The sequence below is a fragment of the Neoarius graeffei genome, chromosome 3 (assembly GCF_027579695.1).
Source record: "Neoarius graeffei isolate fNeoGra1 chromosome 3, fNeoGra1.pri, whole genome shotgun sequence".
NCBI lineage: Eukaryota > Metazoa > Chordata > Actinopteri > Siluriformes > Ariidae > Neoarius > Neoarius graeffei.
Genome location: NC_083571.1, coordinates 2144976 through 2163830, shown reverse-complemented (window position 1 = coordinate 2163830; position 18855 = coordinate 2144976). Strand labels below are relative to the sequence as shown.

The 18855-nt window shown below is 44.0% G+C and overlaps 1 protein-coding gene across 2 annotated transcripts in view; it reads right to left on the bottom strand.

The window, feature by feature from the left end:
- Window positions 1–205: 205 nt before the first annotated feature.
- Window positions 206–18855, bottom strand: part of LOC132883063 (NACHT, LRR and PYD domains-containing protein 3-like) — a 49976-nt gene continuing 31326 nt past the window's right edge. For both annotated transcript variants that reach the window (XM_060916213.1, XM_060916212.1), the window contains 5 exons: window positions 18013–18186; window positions 14546–14719; window positions 12126–12299; window positions 2839–3015; window positions 206–1629 (listed from right to left, as the gene is read on the bottom strand). In XM_060916213.1, the coding sequence (XP_060772196.1) occupies window positions 1623–1629; window positions 2839–3015; window positions 12126–12299; window positions 14546–14719; window positions 18013–18186 (706 nt within the window). In that variant the 3' untranslated portion in view covers window positions 206–1622. The remainder of the gene's footprint in view (window positions 1630–2838; window positions 3016–12125; window positions 12300–14545; window positions 14720–18012; window positions 18187–18855) is intronic.

The window sequence follows — 18855 nt, the reverse complement described above, 5'->3', positions numbered from 1 at the left end:
AAAGGAAAACAATCATGGGCAGCATGGTGGTGTAGTGGTTAGCACTGTCACTTCACAGCAAGAAGGTTCTGGGTTCGAGCCAAGCGGCCGGTGAGGGCCTTTCTGTGCGGAGTTTGCATGTTCTCCCCGTGTCCGCGTGGGTTTCCTCCGGGTGCTCCGGTTTCCCCCACAGTCCAAAGACATGCAGGTTAGGTTAACTGGTGACTCTAAATTGAGCGTAGGTGTGAATGTGAGTGTGAATGGTTGTCTGTGTCTATGTGTCAGCCCTGTGATGACCTGGCGACTTGTCCAGGGTGAACCCCGCCTTTCGCCCGTAGTCAGCTGAGATAGGCTCCAACCCGCCTGCGACCCTGTACAGGATAAACAGTTATGGATAATGAATGGATGGAAACTAACCAACTTAGATTTCAGGATGGGCAAACCATATTCAAACAGTGACTTCAAGGGCAAACCAAATTCTTGGACTGCTTTGCAGGAATCTGCAGACTTGTGCCCCAGATATAAAAGCTGTTGCATATGAAACCTGAGTAAGACCCCGACTTGAATATTGTGCATCGGTATGGGATCCTTATCGAAAGCATCTGGAGGGAGTTCAACGATGCTCAGCCAGATTCGTCTTGAAGAACAGTAAGAAAAAGGCTAGTGTAACGCAAATGCTCAACTATCTCAAGTGGGAACCATTAAAGCACAGGAGGGCAGTTCACAGGCTGACACTCATCTACAAATCAATGAATACATTAATTGCCCTGGACACAGACTCATACCAAAGTAAGCAATCTACACAAGGAGTATCAACAAGGAAAATGCAGCCAACTCATCTGATATTAGCTAATAAGGATTGTTACAAATATCCACTGACCACAAGTTGGCCTAATGGTTAGTGTGTTTGCCTCTCAACCAGGAGATCACGAGTTCTACTCACGGCTGGGTCATATCGAAGACCATCATAAAAATGGTACCTGCTGCCACCTGGTAAGGCAAGCTGCAATACAAATGTGAGTAGGGAAGTCAAACTCTCGCGGTTACCAGAGGACTAGGCCCCCACCGTAACCCTAGCCGTATAGGTGAGAGGCTATTGGAATGGAGATTGGCGCCCCACCCATACGCCTCAAAGAGCTGGTTAGGACTGGAACAGGAGACTGCCTGGGAAGACCAGATCCTGGCATGGAAGGGACTTGACTTGACAAATGTTCACTATTTCCAAGGACATTTGCACAATGGAACAAATGTTTGAGACCCCCCAGACACCCTTAAATCCAAACTGCAGACAGGTGATCTGGGTAACGTCATCCAAAACCCCCTGTTCAAAAATATATATCCCGCTCAGTTGACTTGTGCCTGCAGGTTACATCCTATCTGTGGAGTTTATGCAGGAGCCCACCAGAACCAGAGGTAAGGTCACGTATCAACATGACAACAAATCAGGCAGAATTGTTAACATACTTACTATTATAAAATAGATTAACCAGTAACAAACAGCGCTTTGAATTACTTTTGAGAAAAAATGGATTAAATCAATATTACTGTGATGATGGAGAATCAAATGTTTTAGTGTCACAACACTGCATGATGCCATATTGAGCAGAAACGCATCCTGGGTCAGTCCTGGTGAGGTGATGTAACTAAAACCTGTTCAAGAGAACAGAATGAAATGACAATGTTAATCAGTAGTCGGTTATCAGAGTCTTTATGAACAACATTAGTGTGAACACACACACTGTTCCATTCCCCTCTCTCCAGCCCTCATATAGTGCGTGTTGGTTAGCCTAGTAAACTAGACCCACCCGCCTAGCGGCCAAAAATATTTTTGCCTACGAGTGGGTCTAGCCTCGGACCATATCAACAACACACCCCGGGCATCAAATCGTGCCCGCCAATCACAACGCAAGGTTTTTGTTTGGATTCTTTGGGCGGGCTTTTGCAGGAGTGACGACAAAGCTGCGCGACGCTGGAGAAAGCACAGCAGGAAAGATGGCTACGGCTAGTGAACAGCACGCGTTTGACTCCGCTTTGGAATCAGTTTTAGAAGAATTAGACTTGGAGTTTTCGTTGAAACATGAGCAGGAAGAGGCTCTCCGCTCATTCCTTTTCAAGAAGGACGTTTTCGCTGTTTTGCCGACCGGCTATGGCAAAAGTCTGATCTACCAGCTGGCTCCGCTTGTAGCCAAAAGGATGGGCTAGTTTGTGCAGTACGAAGAATTAACAAACAGCTTTGAAACATTACTTTTTGATTGTTTCTTATTTTCCCGTGATTTTAAATTTAAGGGAAATGATTTCACCAAACACCACTAAATAAAAACTCTCAAAAACAGTTTAAGCAAACCCTTGAAAAACACTTGAACAAAATAAGAGTGCATGTTAAGTATGTGGTACAGACTCCAAACTTGTGGTCATTATCTCCAAACTCCTTAATATCTAGAACCTGTTTATTAATTAATACGCATTTTGAAAAATTATTTATTTCAAGGCCTCCCCCACTGCTTTCTGTCGCTCTGACTACGTCACAGTCAGTGTTGCGCTGATTGGTCAGAGCGTTGGCCTATACGCACAGAGACAGTTTGAAAGACAGCGGGTTGTTCCTCCCACACCCTTCGGAAATGTCTACGGATCGAGGCCAGACTAAATATTCACATTTAGTCTGGCTTGCCAGGCTGTGTGTTGGTAAGTGTAGATTCTTAAAACTTTTTCAGTCATTCCACTGCATATAAATAATGTAAGAGCACTACAGAACAAAGTTATCATCTCTCTTTGTCTGAAACACATTGGTGTGTGTGTGTGTGTGTGTGTGTGTGTGTGTGTGTGTGTGTGTGTAAAGAGACAGCCAAGTCAGTAACTCACTGTAGTGTCTTCAGTTTACAGTGTGGATCGGTCAGTAGATCATTGAGCTGCTTCATCCCCGAGTCTCCTGTTTTATTAACAAGCAAACTCAGTTCTTTCAGGTTTGATGAGGAGTTTGACCTCAGAGCTGAAGCCAGAGCAACATAACCTTCATCTGTAATGCAGCAATTACACATCCTGCAAGAAAGGAAAACTTCTCACATTTAACACACTCAGTTTTAGCACTGAAAACATCAACTACATAAAATGTTTATATTGTGACAGCAGGCCTCCGGACCACACATACAACCTGCTGCATGCCCCTCACACTACTGTGGGGACTGACGGAAAGCACATGGCTGCAGGGCAGAGCAAGAGAATGAGGCATAGCTGGTACATGATAAGCTGAGAAAGCTGGAGAATATAAAAGAATGCTGCAACCAGAGGGAGTTTTTGTCAACATGCCAGTGCTGATAAACTCTGTTCCTTTGCTTACAGACAGCGGTTACAACAACGCTCCCTCTGCTGTGTTCCCTGGCTCAGACTCTTCATTCCTGCTTCTTAGAGTCCTGGACCTCCCACTGCCACACCCCACTGCCAGCCCATGCCGCACCACAGAGCAAACAGCGACTGGCACCACACTCCACCCTAACATTTCCCTCGCTGTACTGCCAGTAATAGCCAAGACAACCTTGAGGGAACCTGGCCCACCCAGCCTACTTTGTCCAGGAGGGGGAGGACATTGCAGGAGCCAAGGTTGAGTTTGACAACAGCCCTTACACACGTCTCTGTGTATCACTAGGCATACCAACGAGGGCAATTTTGGATGAGAGTAGGAAGACGATGACCAGCTGATACAGTGTTGGGGACAACTGCTGCAAATGGAAGGAGAAAACCAGCAGGGTGACCAGGTTCTACCTATCATAACATCACCAGGGAACTTGTCTTCCTCTTCACCTGAGTAGGGATCCCCAAGAGCATCATCAACCAAGGTACAGTGGATATAAAAAGTGTATAAACCCTGTTAAAATGATCATTTTTTTCTGATGTTAAAAAATGAGACCACGATAAATAATTTCAAAACTTTTCCCACCTTTAATGTGACCTATAACCTGTACAATTCAACTGAAAAACAAACATCTGTTGCAGGGGGGAAGAACATAAAAAAATAAAAAATGTACAATAAGCTGGTTGCGCAAGTGTGCACACCCTTAAACTAATACTTTTTTGAAGCACCTTTTGATCTAATTACAGCGTTCAGTGTTTTTGGGGCGGAGTCCATCAGCCTGCCACATCTAGACTTGTCAATATTTGCCCACTCTTCCTTGCAAAAGCGCTCCAAATCTGTCAGATATCAGGTCACCCCACAGATTTTCAACTGGATTTAGGTCTGGGCTCTGGCTGGGCCATTCCAAAACTTTAATTTTCTTCTGGTGAAGCCATTCTTTTGTTGATTTCAATGTACAGTTGTGGTCAGAAGTTTACATACAGTGACATGAATGTCATCTTGGATATGACTGTTATGGCAATATTTGGGCTTTCAGTAATTTCTTTGAACTGTTCTTTTTCTGTGGCAGAATGTACAGCATACATCTTTAATAAAAAAAAAACACTAGAATTTGGTGCACAGGTCAAAATTATACATACAGGGTCAACAATTTACATACGCTTACTTAGATTATTAATTCAGAGATTACTGTGAAGATTCTCAGTCATCCAGGTCATAGTAACTGTGGGTGGTAAAAGAGAGCAACTGGACTTGCTTGAAGATTCTTGAAGGCGTTTCACCTCTCATCCGAAAGCCTTCTTCAGTTCTGTCTGACTAATAGGGAGTATCAGGTATTTATCCTAATAGGGAGTAAAATCAGCGCATCAGGTCACCCTGAAATTACTGAAAGCCCTAATATTAAATACCTGATACTCCCTATTAGTCAGAGAGAACTGAAGAAGCCTTTTGGATGAGAGGTGAAACGTCTTCAAGAATCTTCAAGCAAGTCCAGTTGCTCTCTTTTACCACCCACAGTTTAATTCAGAGGTGCTGAAACTTTCAAAATATCTCTTATCTTGCCAAGGCCGAGGTCTCTTAATTTCTTGTTAGTGATCATGATTGACTACAGCTGATAGCTTCTCTGTGCCTTCATAAAAAGGGTTTGTTTACAGCACTCATTGGATTGACCAACATACAGTAAAATGGGAAAGTCCAAAAAGCTTCGTGCAGATCTGAGAAAGAGGATTGCAGATATACACAACTCCAGAATGTCTAATGGAACCATTTCTAAACTGCAAATTCCAAGATCAGTTCAAACAATTTTATCCAAGTTATTGTGAGGTGTAGTCACTTTGCAAAGCCACTTTACTTCAAGAAAACCCAAACTGTCACCCTCAGCTGAAAGGAGATTGGTTTGGATGGTCAGGAACAACCTGGGAACCACCATGGCACAGCCCTGCCATGAACTGGAAGCTGATGGATCACTGTCTACAGTTCAGATCACCATGGACTAAGAGGCTTCTATCCAAGAAATAACCCCCTGCTCCAAAATTAACACCTTCAAGCTTAACTAAAGTTTGATGCTGGCCACACGGACAAAGAAAAAGCCTTCTGGAGGAAAGCTATATGGTCAGATGAGACCGATTGAGTTGTTTGGCCACAATGACCACCATGTACAGAGGGACACTGTACCAGCTGGTGGTGGTGGTAGGATCATCATGCTCTGGGGCTGTTTTGCTGCCAGGGGAACTGGTTCATTGCACAAAATGGATGGAATAATGAAGGAGGACTACCTCTAGAATTCTTCAGCATAAACCATCAGAAACTTGAACACGACTTGGGACTTACAACAGGACAATGAACCCAAACACGCATCAGAGCTGGTTGTAGAGGATAAAGCAGGCGAACATTAAGCTTAAAACAAGTCCTGACTTCAACCCTATTGAAAATATATGGACAGTTCTTATAAGTCGAGTTCATGCCAAGAAAAAAAAAATTAATTGCACTCTACCAATTCTACCATGAAGAGTCATGAAATATCCAACCAGAATTCTGCCAGAAGCTTGTTCATGGTGAACAAAAATGTTTGGTCAAGGTGAATCTTGCAAAGAGACATTTTACCCAAATATTAGGTGTGCTGTATGTATAATTTTAACCCTGTGTTGATTTCAGAAAACCCAAAGAAAATTAAAAACTTGTACACCAAATTCTAGTGTTTTTTTTTTAATTAAAGCTGTGTGCTGTGCAATCATTCTGCTACAGAAAAAGAAGAGTTCAAAGAAATTACTGAAAGCCCAAATATTTCCATGACATTCATGTCACTGTATGTAAACTTCTGACCACAACTGTACAACCAACCAGCCCAACCCCGTGAGTTCCAGCCAGTGGTGATTGCATGCTCCTCCTACTGCCCTGTGCAAACTGCAAATTCCTCATCCACTGTCAGCGCTTATACCTCATCCTTGAACAGGTGGGCCCAGTGAACTACTGCCTGCAACAGCAAGAGAAAAAAAAAAATACCCAACTATATCATGTCAACCTAATTAAAAAAAATGGATTGAACCCACTCCTGCCTTGTCAGCCTTTGCTGATGTCTCCGCAGAACCACCAAGGCGTACCTTAGATAGATTAGATAAAACTTTATTGATCCCTTTGGGAGGGTTCCCTCAGGGAAATTAAGATTCCAGCAGCATCATTACAGATAAACAGAAAAAAGAAATAGAGAAAAAACTTCTAGATAAATTAAATTATTTACATATACAAATATAAAAAGAATAAGATATGGGGAAGAGAGGAAGGGGGAGGGAGAGGAGGGAAAAAAGGGAAGGGGGCACAGGAGAGATATTGCACATTATATTGCACATTGTCCGGTATTGCTTATTGTCAGGCTAGGCTACTGCTCCTTCCCGTCCTCTGTCCTCCTGTCACCCCTCCTCCCCCCCAGAGAGGAGTTGTACAGTCTGATGGCGTGAGGGACAAAGGAGTTTTTGAGTCTGTTCGTCCTGCACTTGGGAAGGAGCATTCTGTCACTGAACAGGCTCCTCTGGTTGCTGATGACAGTGTGCAGAGGGTGACTGGCATCGTCCATGATGTTCAATAGTTTGTCCATAGTCCTCTTCTCTGCCACCGTCACCAGAGAGTCCAGCTTCATGCCGACCACAGAGCCGGCCAGCCTGATCAGTTTGTCCAGCCTGGATGTGTCCTTCTTGGATGTGCTGCCCCCCCCCAGCACACCACGGTGTAAAACAGAACACTGGCGACCACGGACTGATAGAACATCCACAGGAGTTTCCTGCAGATGTTAAAGGACCGCAGCCTCCTCAGGAAGTACAGCCTGCTCTGTCCCTTCCTGTATAAGTGATTGGTGTTGCAAGTCCAGTCCAGCTTGCTGTCTAGCCACAGCCCGTGGTACCTGTAGGAATTCACAGCCTCCACCTCGACTCCCTCGATCAGAACTGGTCGTGACCTTGGTCTGGACCTCCCAAAGTCAATGACCAGCTCCTTGGTCTTCGAGGTGTTGAGCTGCAGATGGTTCCTGTTGCACTACAGAGCAAAGTCCCTCACCAGGCTCCTATACTCCTCCTCTCTGTCGTCACTGATACACCCAATGATGGCTGTATCATCGGCAAACTTCTGAATGTGACACAGCTCCGAGTTGTAGCAGAAGTCCATGGTGTACAGGTCCAAAAGGTGGAAGACCTCACCCCTTCACAGCAGCAAGAACTAGGAGAGTTGGTGGATCAGTTCAAGGAAGTGTTCTCAACAGAAGCAGGCCTCATATACACTTGGTACAACACCACATCAAGGCCCCACATGGAGTGGTGGTCCGACAACATCCCTAATGGGTCCTATAAACCTGTCAGCAGGCTACTGAAGAGGAAGCCACCAAAATGCTCCATGATGGCATTATCAAAGAGTCTTCCAACCCTTGGTCCAGCCCCATTGTCGTTGTCCCAAAACCAGATGGAAGCCTCAGGATTTGCAACAACTTCTGAAGGCTAAATTAGGTTTCAGAGTTTGACAGCTACCCCTCCCCTGGGTTAATGATATGGTGAAGCACCTGAGGAGAGCAGAGTTCATCTCCAACCTGGACCCCAAAAAAAGGGTACTGGCAGGTAGTCCTTGCCCTGGATGCAAAACCCAAGACTGTTCAGCACCTCATCTAGCCATTGGCAGTACTGGGTTCCTGGCAGCCTACTTGGACATCATTGTAATCCACTCTTGCACATGGTTGGACCACCTGTACCATCTGAGCTAGGTTCTGAGCAAGCTTGGAAGAGCCAGGCTAAGAGGAAACCCAAAAAAGTGCAATCTGGGGCTGACCATGGCACAGTACCTGGACTACTGCATCAGCTGGGGCCTGCTGAAACCCCAGAAGAATAATTTTGAGGCAGTCAAAGAATACCCATAGTCCACTCCCAAGTGACGGGTATGCGCCTTCTTGGGGTTGGCAGGGTAGTGCAGAAGATTTGTCCCCAACTTATCCTCTCTAACCTCCCCCCCCCTTAAATCTAATGAAAAAAAGGACAATTAGACTGGGTACGATGGTCAAAGGCAATGAAGCAGGCATTCCAGATACTTCAGTGCTCACAAACTTATCACTGCTAAAGAATTCAGACTTCGATCATTCCTTCACCATGCGCACAGATGCTTCGGAGACAGGCCTAGGTGCCACGCTCTCACAAAACTTTTGTGGGGAAGAACGCCTGGTCCTGTACATGAGAAGAAAACTGACCTCTGCAGAATGGCATTACACTACCATGGAATGAGAAGCCCTGCCCCCCTGCAGTGGATGGTAATGGCAAAAGACAGTAATGCCCAAATAACCCACTGTTTTTTGTTATTACAGGACTTCCCATTCCAGGTACAACATCGAGTGGGGGTTCCCCATGACAATGCAGACAGGTTCTCACAGATATACAGATAATGGGCTCAAACACTGCTGGCAGTAGACTTGTAGTTGGGAGGAGGGGGGTGGTTACTCTGACAGCACACATCTAGAACTCGCGAAAAACTGCTCAAACTCCTGCCGCTGTGATGCTGAATGGTTTTAGCACTGCTGTTGTGGGCTGATGGAAAGCACATGGCTGCAGGGCAGAGCAAGACAATGAGGCACAGCTGGTGCAGGATAATCACTGTGACTTCTCACCGCCTTAGAGAAAGCTGGAGAAGATAAAAGGGTGCCACGACCAGAGGAAAGCAAGTAGTTTTTGTTGACATGCTAATGCTGACAATCTCTGTTCCTTTGCTTAATACAAACAGTAACAAATCTCTCCCCTTGCTCTACATGTTGGTCGAGACCCTTCACTCCCGCCACTCATGGAAGAGTCCTGGGCCACATGCTGCCACACCTCCCAGCCAACAGCAACTATTGCTATGCTTCATGTTAATACTTTCCTCACTGGCCACAACACATGGAGACAGCATCCAGGGGCAAAGACAGGTTTTTAATTTGGGCACCATGGTGAGCGTAGCGAGCCAAAAACAATTTTTTTTTTTACTATTTTTGCACGTAGTGTGCCGAAAATTTTTGACGTATCATTTTTAGTAATTTTTTTAACCAATTATAAATATATCGAGCAATAAAAATAATAGAAATTACATAATCGTGTGGGCGGCACGGTGGTGTAGTGGTTAGCGCTGTTGCCTCACAGCAAGAAGGTCCGGGTTCGAGCCCCGGGGCCGGCGAGGGCCTTTCTGTGCGGAGTTTGCATGTTCTCCCTGTGTCCGCGTGGGTTTCCTCCGGGTGCTCCGGTTTCCCCCACAGTCCAAAGACATGCAGGTTAGGTTAACTGGTGACTCTAAATTGAGCGTAGGTGTGAATGTGAGTGTGAATGGTTGTCTGTGTCTATGTGTCAGCCCTGTGATGACCTGGCGACTTGTCCAGGGTGTACCCCGCCTTTCGCCCGTAGTCAGCTGGGATAGGATCCAGCTCGCCTGCGACCCTGTAGAACAGGATAAAGCGGCTACAGATAATGAGATGAGATGAGACATAATCATGTGCAAGTATAAATTAATGCTGTATCTAAAAAGTCAAAAGTTTTCTCCAACATTCTGAATAAGTCTCATCTCATCTCATTATCTCTCGCCGCTTTATCCTTTACAGGGTCGCAGGCGAGCTGGAGCCTATCCCAGCTGACTACGGGCGAAAGGCGGGGTTCACCCTGGACAAGTCGCCAGGTCATCACAGGGCTGACACATAGACACAGACAACCATTCACACTCACATTCACACCTACGCTCAATTTAGAGTCACCAGTTAACCTAACCTGCATGTCTTTGGACTGTGGGGGAAACCGGAGCACCCGGAGGAAACCCACGCGGACACGGGGAGAACATGCAAACTCCACACAGAAAGGCCCTCGCCGGCCCCGGGGCTCGAACCCGGACCTTCTTACTGTTAGGTGACAGCGCTAACCACTACACCACCGTGCCACCCATTCTGAATAAGTAAAAAAGATAAAAAAAATAGTTCATGAATTTTTTATATGCATGAAAAATGGGAAACAATATGTAATATCAATCTATTTGCACAAGAGTATGGGCAGCAGAGAACTTTAAAATCTCACAGTGAAACAATAATGATCTAGAACAATCAAAATATCAAAAATATGACATGTATCTGTCTAAATTAAGCTATTGATACATATCGAAAAAGCTAGAATGTGTCAATTCAACAATATATCAATTAAAATAAAACAAGATATCAATATATAATATAACCACATAAAATAGTTTGTAGCATGTCTTTACATATATTAATAATAGGTCCAGTAGTATAATTAGTATAACAGTCATTCAACAACACAAAGTTATTACTCTTAGAATTATCACAAACCGACAGCCACGTGTTATCATGAATCGTTGAGAATTTCACAACATAAAGGAAGTATATTTTACGACATTCAGACGTCAGAGACTCAGCCACGGTTTACGGTAATCGCTAGACACATTTCATGTTCACTTTATGTTATGAAGCAACTGAACAACAAATTGAAATATATATGACATTTAACAATAATTTAAAAATATTTTGGGTTCTCCACCCTTACGAAACAGGATTTTTTCTTCTAATTTGGGCGATTTTCACATGTTCTATTTTGGGCCTTTTGACAAGCCCGTCATTTGGGCGCCGTTATACGGTATGTAATTGGGGCTGCATTTGTCCTTGGCATCCCATACCCATTCAGCAATTGCCTCTTTCATCTTTCTCATTCGTTAAGAAAATAAAATACTCTGTAAACTGCCACTCCGCCTCTGTCTGTGTTCTGCCTGCCTCTGCAGTAAGTCTCTACAATATACTGTATATTTCCTCTCCATCTCACGCACACAGCAATGAAAATCCACCACGTAGCTACAGTTAAAATGACCACAGATGAGAACTGCATGTTTATACATTTATTAAAATTCTGCTGCAAATTGTATTCATACATACAAATGTGGCGGCACGATGGTGTAGTGGTTAGCGCTGTCGCCTCACAGCAAGAAGGTCTGGATTCGAGCCCCGTGGCCGGCGAGGGCCTTTCTGTGTGGAGTTTGCATGTTCTCCCCGTGTCCGCGTGGGTTTCCTCCGGGTGCTCCGGTTTCCCCCACAGTCCAAAGACATGCAGGTTAGGTTAACTGGTGACTCTAAATTGAGCGTAGGTGTGAATGTGAGTGTGAATGGTTGTCTGTGTCTATGTGTCAGCCCTGTGATGACCTGGCGACTTGTCCAGGGTGAACCCCGCCTTTCACCCGTAGTCAGCTGGGATAGGATCCAGCTCGCCTGCGACCCTGTAGAACAGGATAAAGCGGCTACAGATAATGAGATGAGATGAGATGAGACACACAAATGCATCAGGAGCCTGTTCAGTGACAGAATGCTCCTTCCCAAGTGCAGGACGAACAGACTCAAAAACTCCTTTGTCCCTCACGCCATCAGACTGTACAACTCCTCTCTGGGGGGGAGGAGGGGGAACAGGAGGACAGAGGACGGGAAGGAGCAGTAGCCGAGCCTGACAATAAGCAATACCGGACAATGTGCAATATAAAGTGCAATATCTCTCCTGCCCCCCCCCCCCCCACACACACACACACACTTACCCTAACCCCACTTCTCCCCCCTTTCCCCCCTCCCCCCCTTCCTCATATCTTATTCTTTTATATTTTTATCTAGAAGTTTTTTCTCTATTTCTTTTCTCTGTTTATCTGTAATGATTCTGCTGGAATCTTAACTTCCCTGAGGGAACCCTCCCAAAGGGATCAATAAAGTTCTAATCTAATCTAATCTGTCCTGTGCATGTGTGTGCAGGTCTAAAGTGACAGTAAGTCAGTAACTCACCGGAGTATCTCCAGGGTACAGCGTGGAGTCTCCAGTCCAGCAGAGAGCAGCTTTACTCCTGAATCCTGCACTTTATTGTCACTCAGCTTCAGTTCTCTCAGTCTGGAGGAGTTTGAGCTGAGAACTGAAGACAGAAACCTACAGCTTTCCTCTGTCAGAGTACATCCACACAGCCTGGAAGAGAAATGATGAAATATCGGAACACTGATCTCAAAATACACAAACACAGCCGTAATACAGCTAAACCTTAACAAAGAATTGTCAGTGTGTTTCCCCTCACACAAAGAAATTAGAAGACAGGAAATCACATCAGCACATTTACAGGATCAGGGACGTCTTTACGCACCCGACAAGCTTTCAGATACAATTTTTTATAACACCATTAGTTCACGTGTATAACACACCCATGTGAGAGCGAGCAGCCTACAAACACTCCACCCTGATCCGTGTTCATGTTTCTACAAACAGCACTGTAGATATCATGTATCTGGTACAGACTAAGCACAATTCTGGCATAAATCCAAATATGAAAATATTAATAGTTTGTTGCTCAAACAGATACAAACACAGACAAGGTCTCTGTTATACCCCTAATACAGACACAAGGGCCAAAGAAGAATAATTACAATTCATAATTACAGTTATGTATTCATGATGTCCAGCTACTTAAAAAAAACAAACAGTTCAAATCTGTGAAGACACTCAGTCATCCAGTACATAGTAATCTGTGGTTGGTTGAAGAGAGCAACTGGACTTGCTTGAAAAGTCTTGAAGACGTTTCGCCTCTCGTCCGAAAGGCTTCCTCAGTTCTGTCTGACTAATAGGGAGTATCCAGTATTTATCCTCTCATGGATCATCATAGAATCCGAATCAGAATGCTGATGAATCCTTTTCAAGCAAGTCCAGTTGCTCTCTTCTACCAACCACAGATTACTATGGACCTGGATGACTGAGATTCGTCACAGATATGTTTCTACGCACTTTGGGATGAGATCCCTATGAGAGGACTTCCAGAAAACTGGCAGACATCTTAGCCAGAGAGGATCGTTCATTTTTGTCAACCTGGAACGACCATCACTGAACAGAGGTGGGTGTTTATGACATCTTTTATCAGCCACCTACAATGCAGCCATCAGCATTCTGATTCGGATTCCATGATGATCCATGAGAGGATAAATACCTGATGCTCCCTATCAGTCAGGCAGAACTGAGGAAGCCTTTCGGACGAGAGGCGAAACGTCTTCAAAACAGTTCAAATGTATCAAGTACGGTACCAGTCAAAAGTTTGGACACACCTTCTAATTCAGTGTTCTTTTCTTTACTTTTATGAATTAAAAGTCATTTCATGTCTTAAAGTAATGATGGATGTCATTTCTTTTTACTTAGTTTTCAGTTCATGATATAGTATGGATTGCTACAGTTGTGGAATAGGACTATTTACTGTATTTTTATTATTTACTATTTACTGTTTGACCTGGAATGTGTCCGTCTTTAAACTGCAACCGGTGGTGAGTCTCAGGTCCAGGAGGACTTGAGTATTGGGGAAAGTGGAGTTACCCCTTAATCCCCATTGCTCCCAGGTCCGCTCTGACCCGGAGTGGTAGCACCTGCCTGGGTTCCAGCTATGGGTTAAATAGTACATCACCAATAAGGCGCTGGCAGCAGGGCGCTTTTTGGTGCAGTGTGGCAGACGAACCCAACAGGGTCAATGGCACACCACCAGATGGCATACGGAAGAGCCACTCAAATAGCCAACGGATGGCATCACTCGGCAAGTCAGTTGTCACTGCAGGGCAACTTCCATACCCATCAGGTCTGTGGCACTTTTGTGCACCACTTGGCATCAAGTCTGGAGGTCCAGAGAGACAATACGATGGGGGCACGACATCATTTGTCTTACTTTACTGTGCAAGGCACTTCATTAGGAGAGGAGCTTTGGTGCAAGCCTCGTGGCCCAGCTTTGTTTCTGCACATCCTAATGAAGGAGCAGTCATCATCGCTAGCGATGGACAGCTGATGACGACGATGATGACTGTTTGATCTCAAATGCATTAAGAAGGCAAGAAACTCATCCGCCAATTACCTTTTCACGAGGCACAACTGTTAACTGAAAAGCATTCCAGGTGACTACCTCATGAAGCTGGTTAAGAGAATGCCAAGCGTGTGCAAAGCATCATCAAGGTAAACACTAGCTACTTCGAAGAATCTAAAATATCAAACAGATTTTTTAAACACTTTTTGCTTACCCCATAATTCCATGCATGTCCCATATGTCATTTCATAGTTTTGATGCCTTCAGTATTGTTCTACAAACGTATGAATGAGTAGGGGTGTGCAGAAGCTTGACTGGTATTGGATATCTCACACACACACACAATCATGTCTCTATGTAATCTTTAGTGATAAAGTGATGATCTGACCACAGTGTCTCCAGTTTACAGTGTGGATTCTCCAGTCCAGCAGAGAGCAGCTTCACTCCTGAATTCTTCAGGTGATTGTAACTCAGGTCCAGTTCTCTCAGACTGGAGGAGTTTGAGCTGAGAACTGAAGACAGAAATCTACAGCTTTCCTCAGTCAGACTACAGTCACGTAGCCTGGAAGAGAAATGATGAAATATGTTATTCATTTAGTAGCTCTGGGTAAAGTTCTGCTGGAGAACATTACAGGTACCAGATATCCACAGAGAGAGGGCACCCTTTTATTCAAGTATTTTTCAGGAAACTAGAAGAACGCAACACAATATACAGCTCTGGAAAACATTAAGAGACCACTGCAAAATTATCAGTTTCGCTGGTTTTACGATTTATAGGTGTGTGTTTGAGGACCACAGACATTTTTGTTTTATTCCATAAAAGTACTGACACCATTTCCTCCAAATTCCACATCAAAATATTGTCACTTTGAGCATTTAATTACAGAAAATGACAACTGGTCAAAAGAACAACAACAACAAAAAAAAAAATCAGATTTTTCAATAAAGATCCTGGCTCTTCTTTGCTTCTCATTGACGAAGGGCTTTTTTGTAGCTTTGCATGACTTGAACCCCACCCGTCCTGGCCATGCACTTAACCCCAGCTGCCATTTGCTGTTCTTTTTCTAGGTCACCTGATGTCATTCTACGGTTGTTGAGTGACACTCGAAGGAGTTGTTGATCATCCCGGTCAGTGGAGAGTCGTTTCCATCCTCTCCCAGTCTGTAACTTTGTTGTCCCTGATATCGGCTGCTTGACCTTGTTCTTATGAACTGCCATCTTTGAAATTTTGAGGATGGAAGCACCCTGACGCTCACTGTATCCCTCTGCCAGTAAAGCCAGAATTGAACCCTTCTTTTCCTCACTCAAAATTTTTCTTTTTAACTCTTTTGGCATGATGAATAGATATTTTTGGATTCCAGTTAAATTTAAGGTCCTACTAGCACTGTTTTTGCTATCCAAACCGGTCCTATTGCAAGAGGATAGTGATGACCACAGCAGTGGTTTTTATACTTTTCCTCGTTAAATAAGTTTTGGTTCAGGTGATCACGTAATCAGTACCTTGTTAAATAAAATGAGGTGTGCTTGTGTTGGAATACCAGCACAGGCACTGGAATGAAATGGCTGCCATACATAGAGATGCTGACTTAAAAAAAAAAATGAACTGGTCTCTTAATTTTTTCCAGAGCTGGAAACATCACCCGTGTGAACCATCAAAAGGGTTCACACCATTCTTTATTCTTTTTCTCTGGTCTTACTCTCACACTAGGGGGACCAGGAAAGAGAGGAACTTTCAGCTCTCAGGCTGATCGCCCTTAAGAGGCTTGAGCTGAATTCCTAGAACAGTGTGTATGAAATGTGTATGAATGCAATTTGGAGTGGTTTCTTCAAAATTTTACTGTACTGAGCAAATTACTTGGCAAACTGCGTATTACTCCGCATTATTTTAAACTCAGGAAATCTCACACACACAAACATACACACACGACCATGAAATCCACCCTCTCTCACTCTTTTTGATATCTCTCAGCTCTAATCCAAGCTGCTCCAAAGCTTGTGCTGCCTGGCATCACTAAATGTGAGTGAGTTGTGCTGTGTTGGGTGGCATGTGTCAGAGTACTCATGTGAGTATGAAGAAAATCTGTTACTGAGACTTTTGTAAATCTGGCAGAGCTTTAGGTTTGTTTTGACTTAAGCAAACATTTATACAACCCCGATTCCAAAAAAGTTGGGACAAAGTACAAATTGTAAATAAAAACGGAATGCAATAATTTACAAATCTCAAAAACTGATATTGTATTCACAATAGAACATAGACAACATATCAAATGTCGAAAGTGAGACATTTTGAAATTTCATGCCAAATATTGGCTCATTTGAAATTTCGTGACAGCAACACATCTCAAAAAAGTTGGGACAGGGGCAATAAGAGGCTGGAAAAGTTAAAGGTACAAAAAAGGAACAGCTGGAGGACCAAATTGCAACTCATTAGGTCAATTGGCAATAGGTCATTAACATGACTGGGTATAAAAAGAGCATCTTGGAGTGGCAGCGGCTCTCAGAAGTAAAGATGGGAAGAGGATCACCAATCCCCCTAATTCTGCGCCGACAAATAGTGGCGCAATATCAGAAAGGAGTTCGACAGTGTAAAATTGCAAAGAGTTTGAACATATCATCATCTACAGTGCATAATATCATCAAAAGATTCAGAGAATCTGGAAGAATCTCTGTGCGTAAGGGTCAAGGCCGGAAAACCATACTGGGTGCCCGTGATCTTCGGGCCCTTAGACGGCACTGCATCACATACAGGCATGCTTCTGTATTGGAAATCACAAAATGGGCTCAGGAATATTTCCAGAGAACATTATCTGTGAACACAGTTCACCGTGCCATCCGCCGTCGCCAGCTAAAACTCTATAGTTCAAAGAAGAAGCCGTATCTAAACATGATCCAGAAGCGCAGACGTCTTCTCTGGGCCAAGGCTCATTTAAAATGGACTGTGGCAAAGTGGAAAACTGTTCTGTGGTCAGACGAATCAAAATTTGAAGTTCTTTATGGAAATCAGGGACGCCGTGTCATTCGGACTAAAGAGGAGAAGGACGACCCGAGTTGTTATCAGCGCTCAGTTCAGAAGCCTGCATCTCTGATGGTATGGGGTTGCATTAGTGCGTGTGGCATGGGCAGCTTTACACATCTGGAAAGACACCATCAATGCTGAAAGGTATATCCAGGTTCTAGAGCAACATATGCTCCCATCCAGACGACGTCTCTTTCAGGGAAGACCTTGCATTTTCCAACATGACAATGCCAAACCACGTACTGCATCAATTACAGCATCATGGCTGTGTAGAAGAAGGGTCCGGGTACTGAACTGGCCAGCCTGCAGTCCAGATCTTTCACCCATAGAAAACATTTGGCGCATCATAAAACGGAAGATACGACAAAAAAGACCTAAGACAGTTGAGCAACTAGAATCCTACATTAGACAAGAATGGGTTAACATTCCTCTCCCTAAACTTGAGCAACTTGTCTCCTCAGTCCCCAGACGTTTACAGACTGTTGTAAAGAGAAAAGGGGATGTCTCACAGTGGGAAACATGGCCTTGTCCCAACTTTTTTGAGATGTGTTGTTGTCATGAAATTTAAAATCACCTAATTTTTCTCTTTAAATGATACATTTTCTCAGTTTAAACATTTGATATGTCATCTATGTTCTATTCTGAATAAAATATGGAATTTTGAAACTTCCACATCATTGCATTCCGTTTTTATTTACAATTTGTACTTTGTCCCAACTTTTTTGGAATCGGGGTTGTACACCACTTTACAAAAAGTTCCAATGTTTGGGTACCTGTGTGTTAGAGAAGAGGTGTGTGTATGAGAGAGAGAGAGAGAGAGAGAGAGAGAGAGATCCTACTTCAGTATTTCCAACGAACAGCGTGGATTCTCAGGTCCAGCACAGAGTAGCTTCACTCCTGAATCCTGCAGGTTGTTTCCACTCAGGTCCAGTTCTCGCAGACTGGAGGACTTTGAGCTGAGAACTGTGGACAAAGCTCTGCAACTTTCCTTTGTCAGATTACACTCATACAGACTGGAAGAGAAATAATGAAATATCAGAAAATTAATCTCAAACACACAAAAAGTATGTGCAGTGGGGATTGATTTACGCACTCGAGAAATAAGTGCTTGTGCGATATTGTTTAAACAACAAGTCAGCACATTTCAATATAATAATTTTCAAATCGGCTGCTCGGTGTTTTCTTGTGGCTGATACTGTCTCTATGTCAGTGACTGAGTGAGTTCATGGCAGCCTTCAGCCACGGCCTCCACGGACTACAACTTCCAAGCGTCATAGCACCCTCCCTCTCCTGAGTACTGATTGGGATTATACCGGTTCCTTATTCCAACACCCTGTATAAGCACGCCAAACACTCCAGCTCATTGCAAGGTATCGTTCTGCATCTGCGTACCTGATCATACCAAGCCGTTGTTGTTTTGACCTGACTGTTAGTGTTTCTGACCCCCACTATGTTATTCTTTCAACTCTGAGACTGTTATTTACCTCTGACACCCTGTTTGCTGATCGACCGACCCCATTACGAACTTGACTCTGAGTCTTGCCTCAAGATTTGGATTTGTTTACCAGTTTGCGATGCACCTGCTCTCCCCTGCATTTGCGTCTGTAAGTGCCTGCACCCTGACACTCTACTGATGCACTCAGTATTGAGCAAGAAGAAAAAACAAAAGAAAACAATATGTT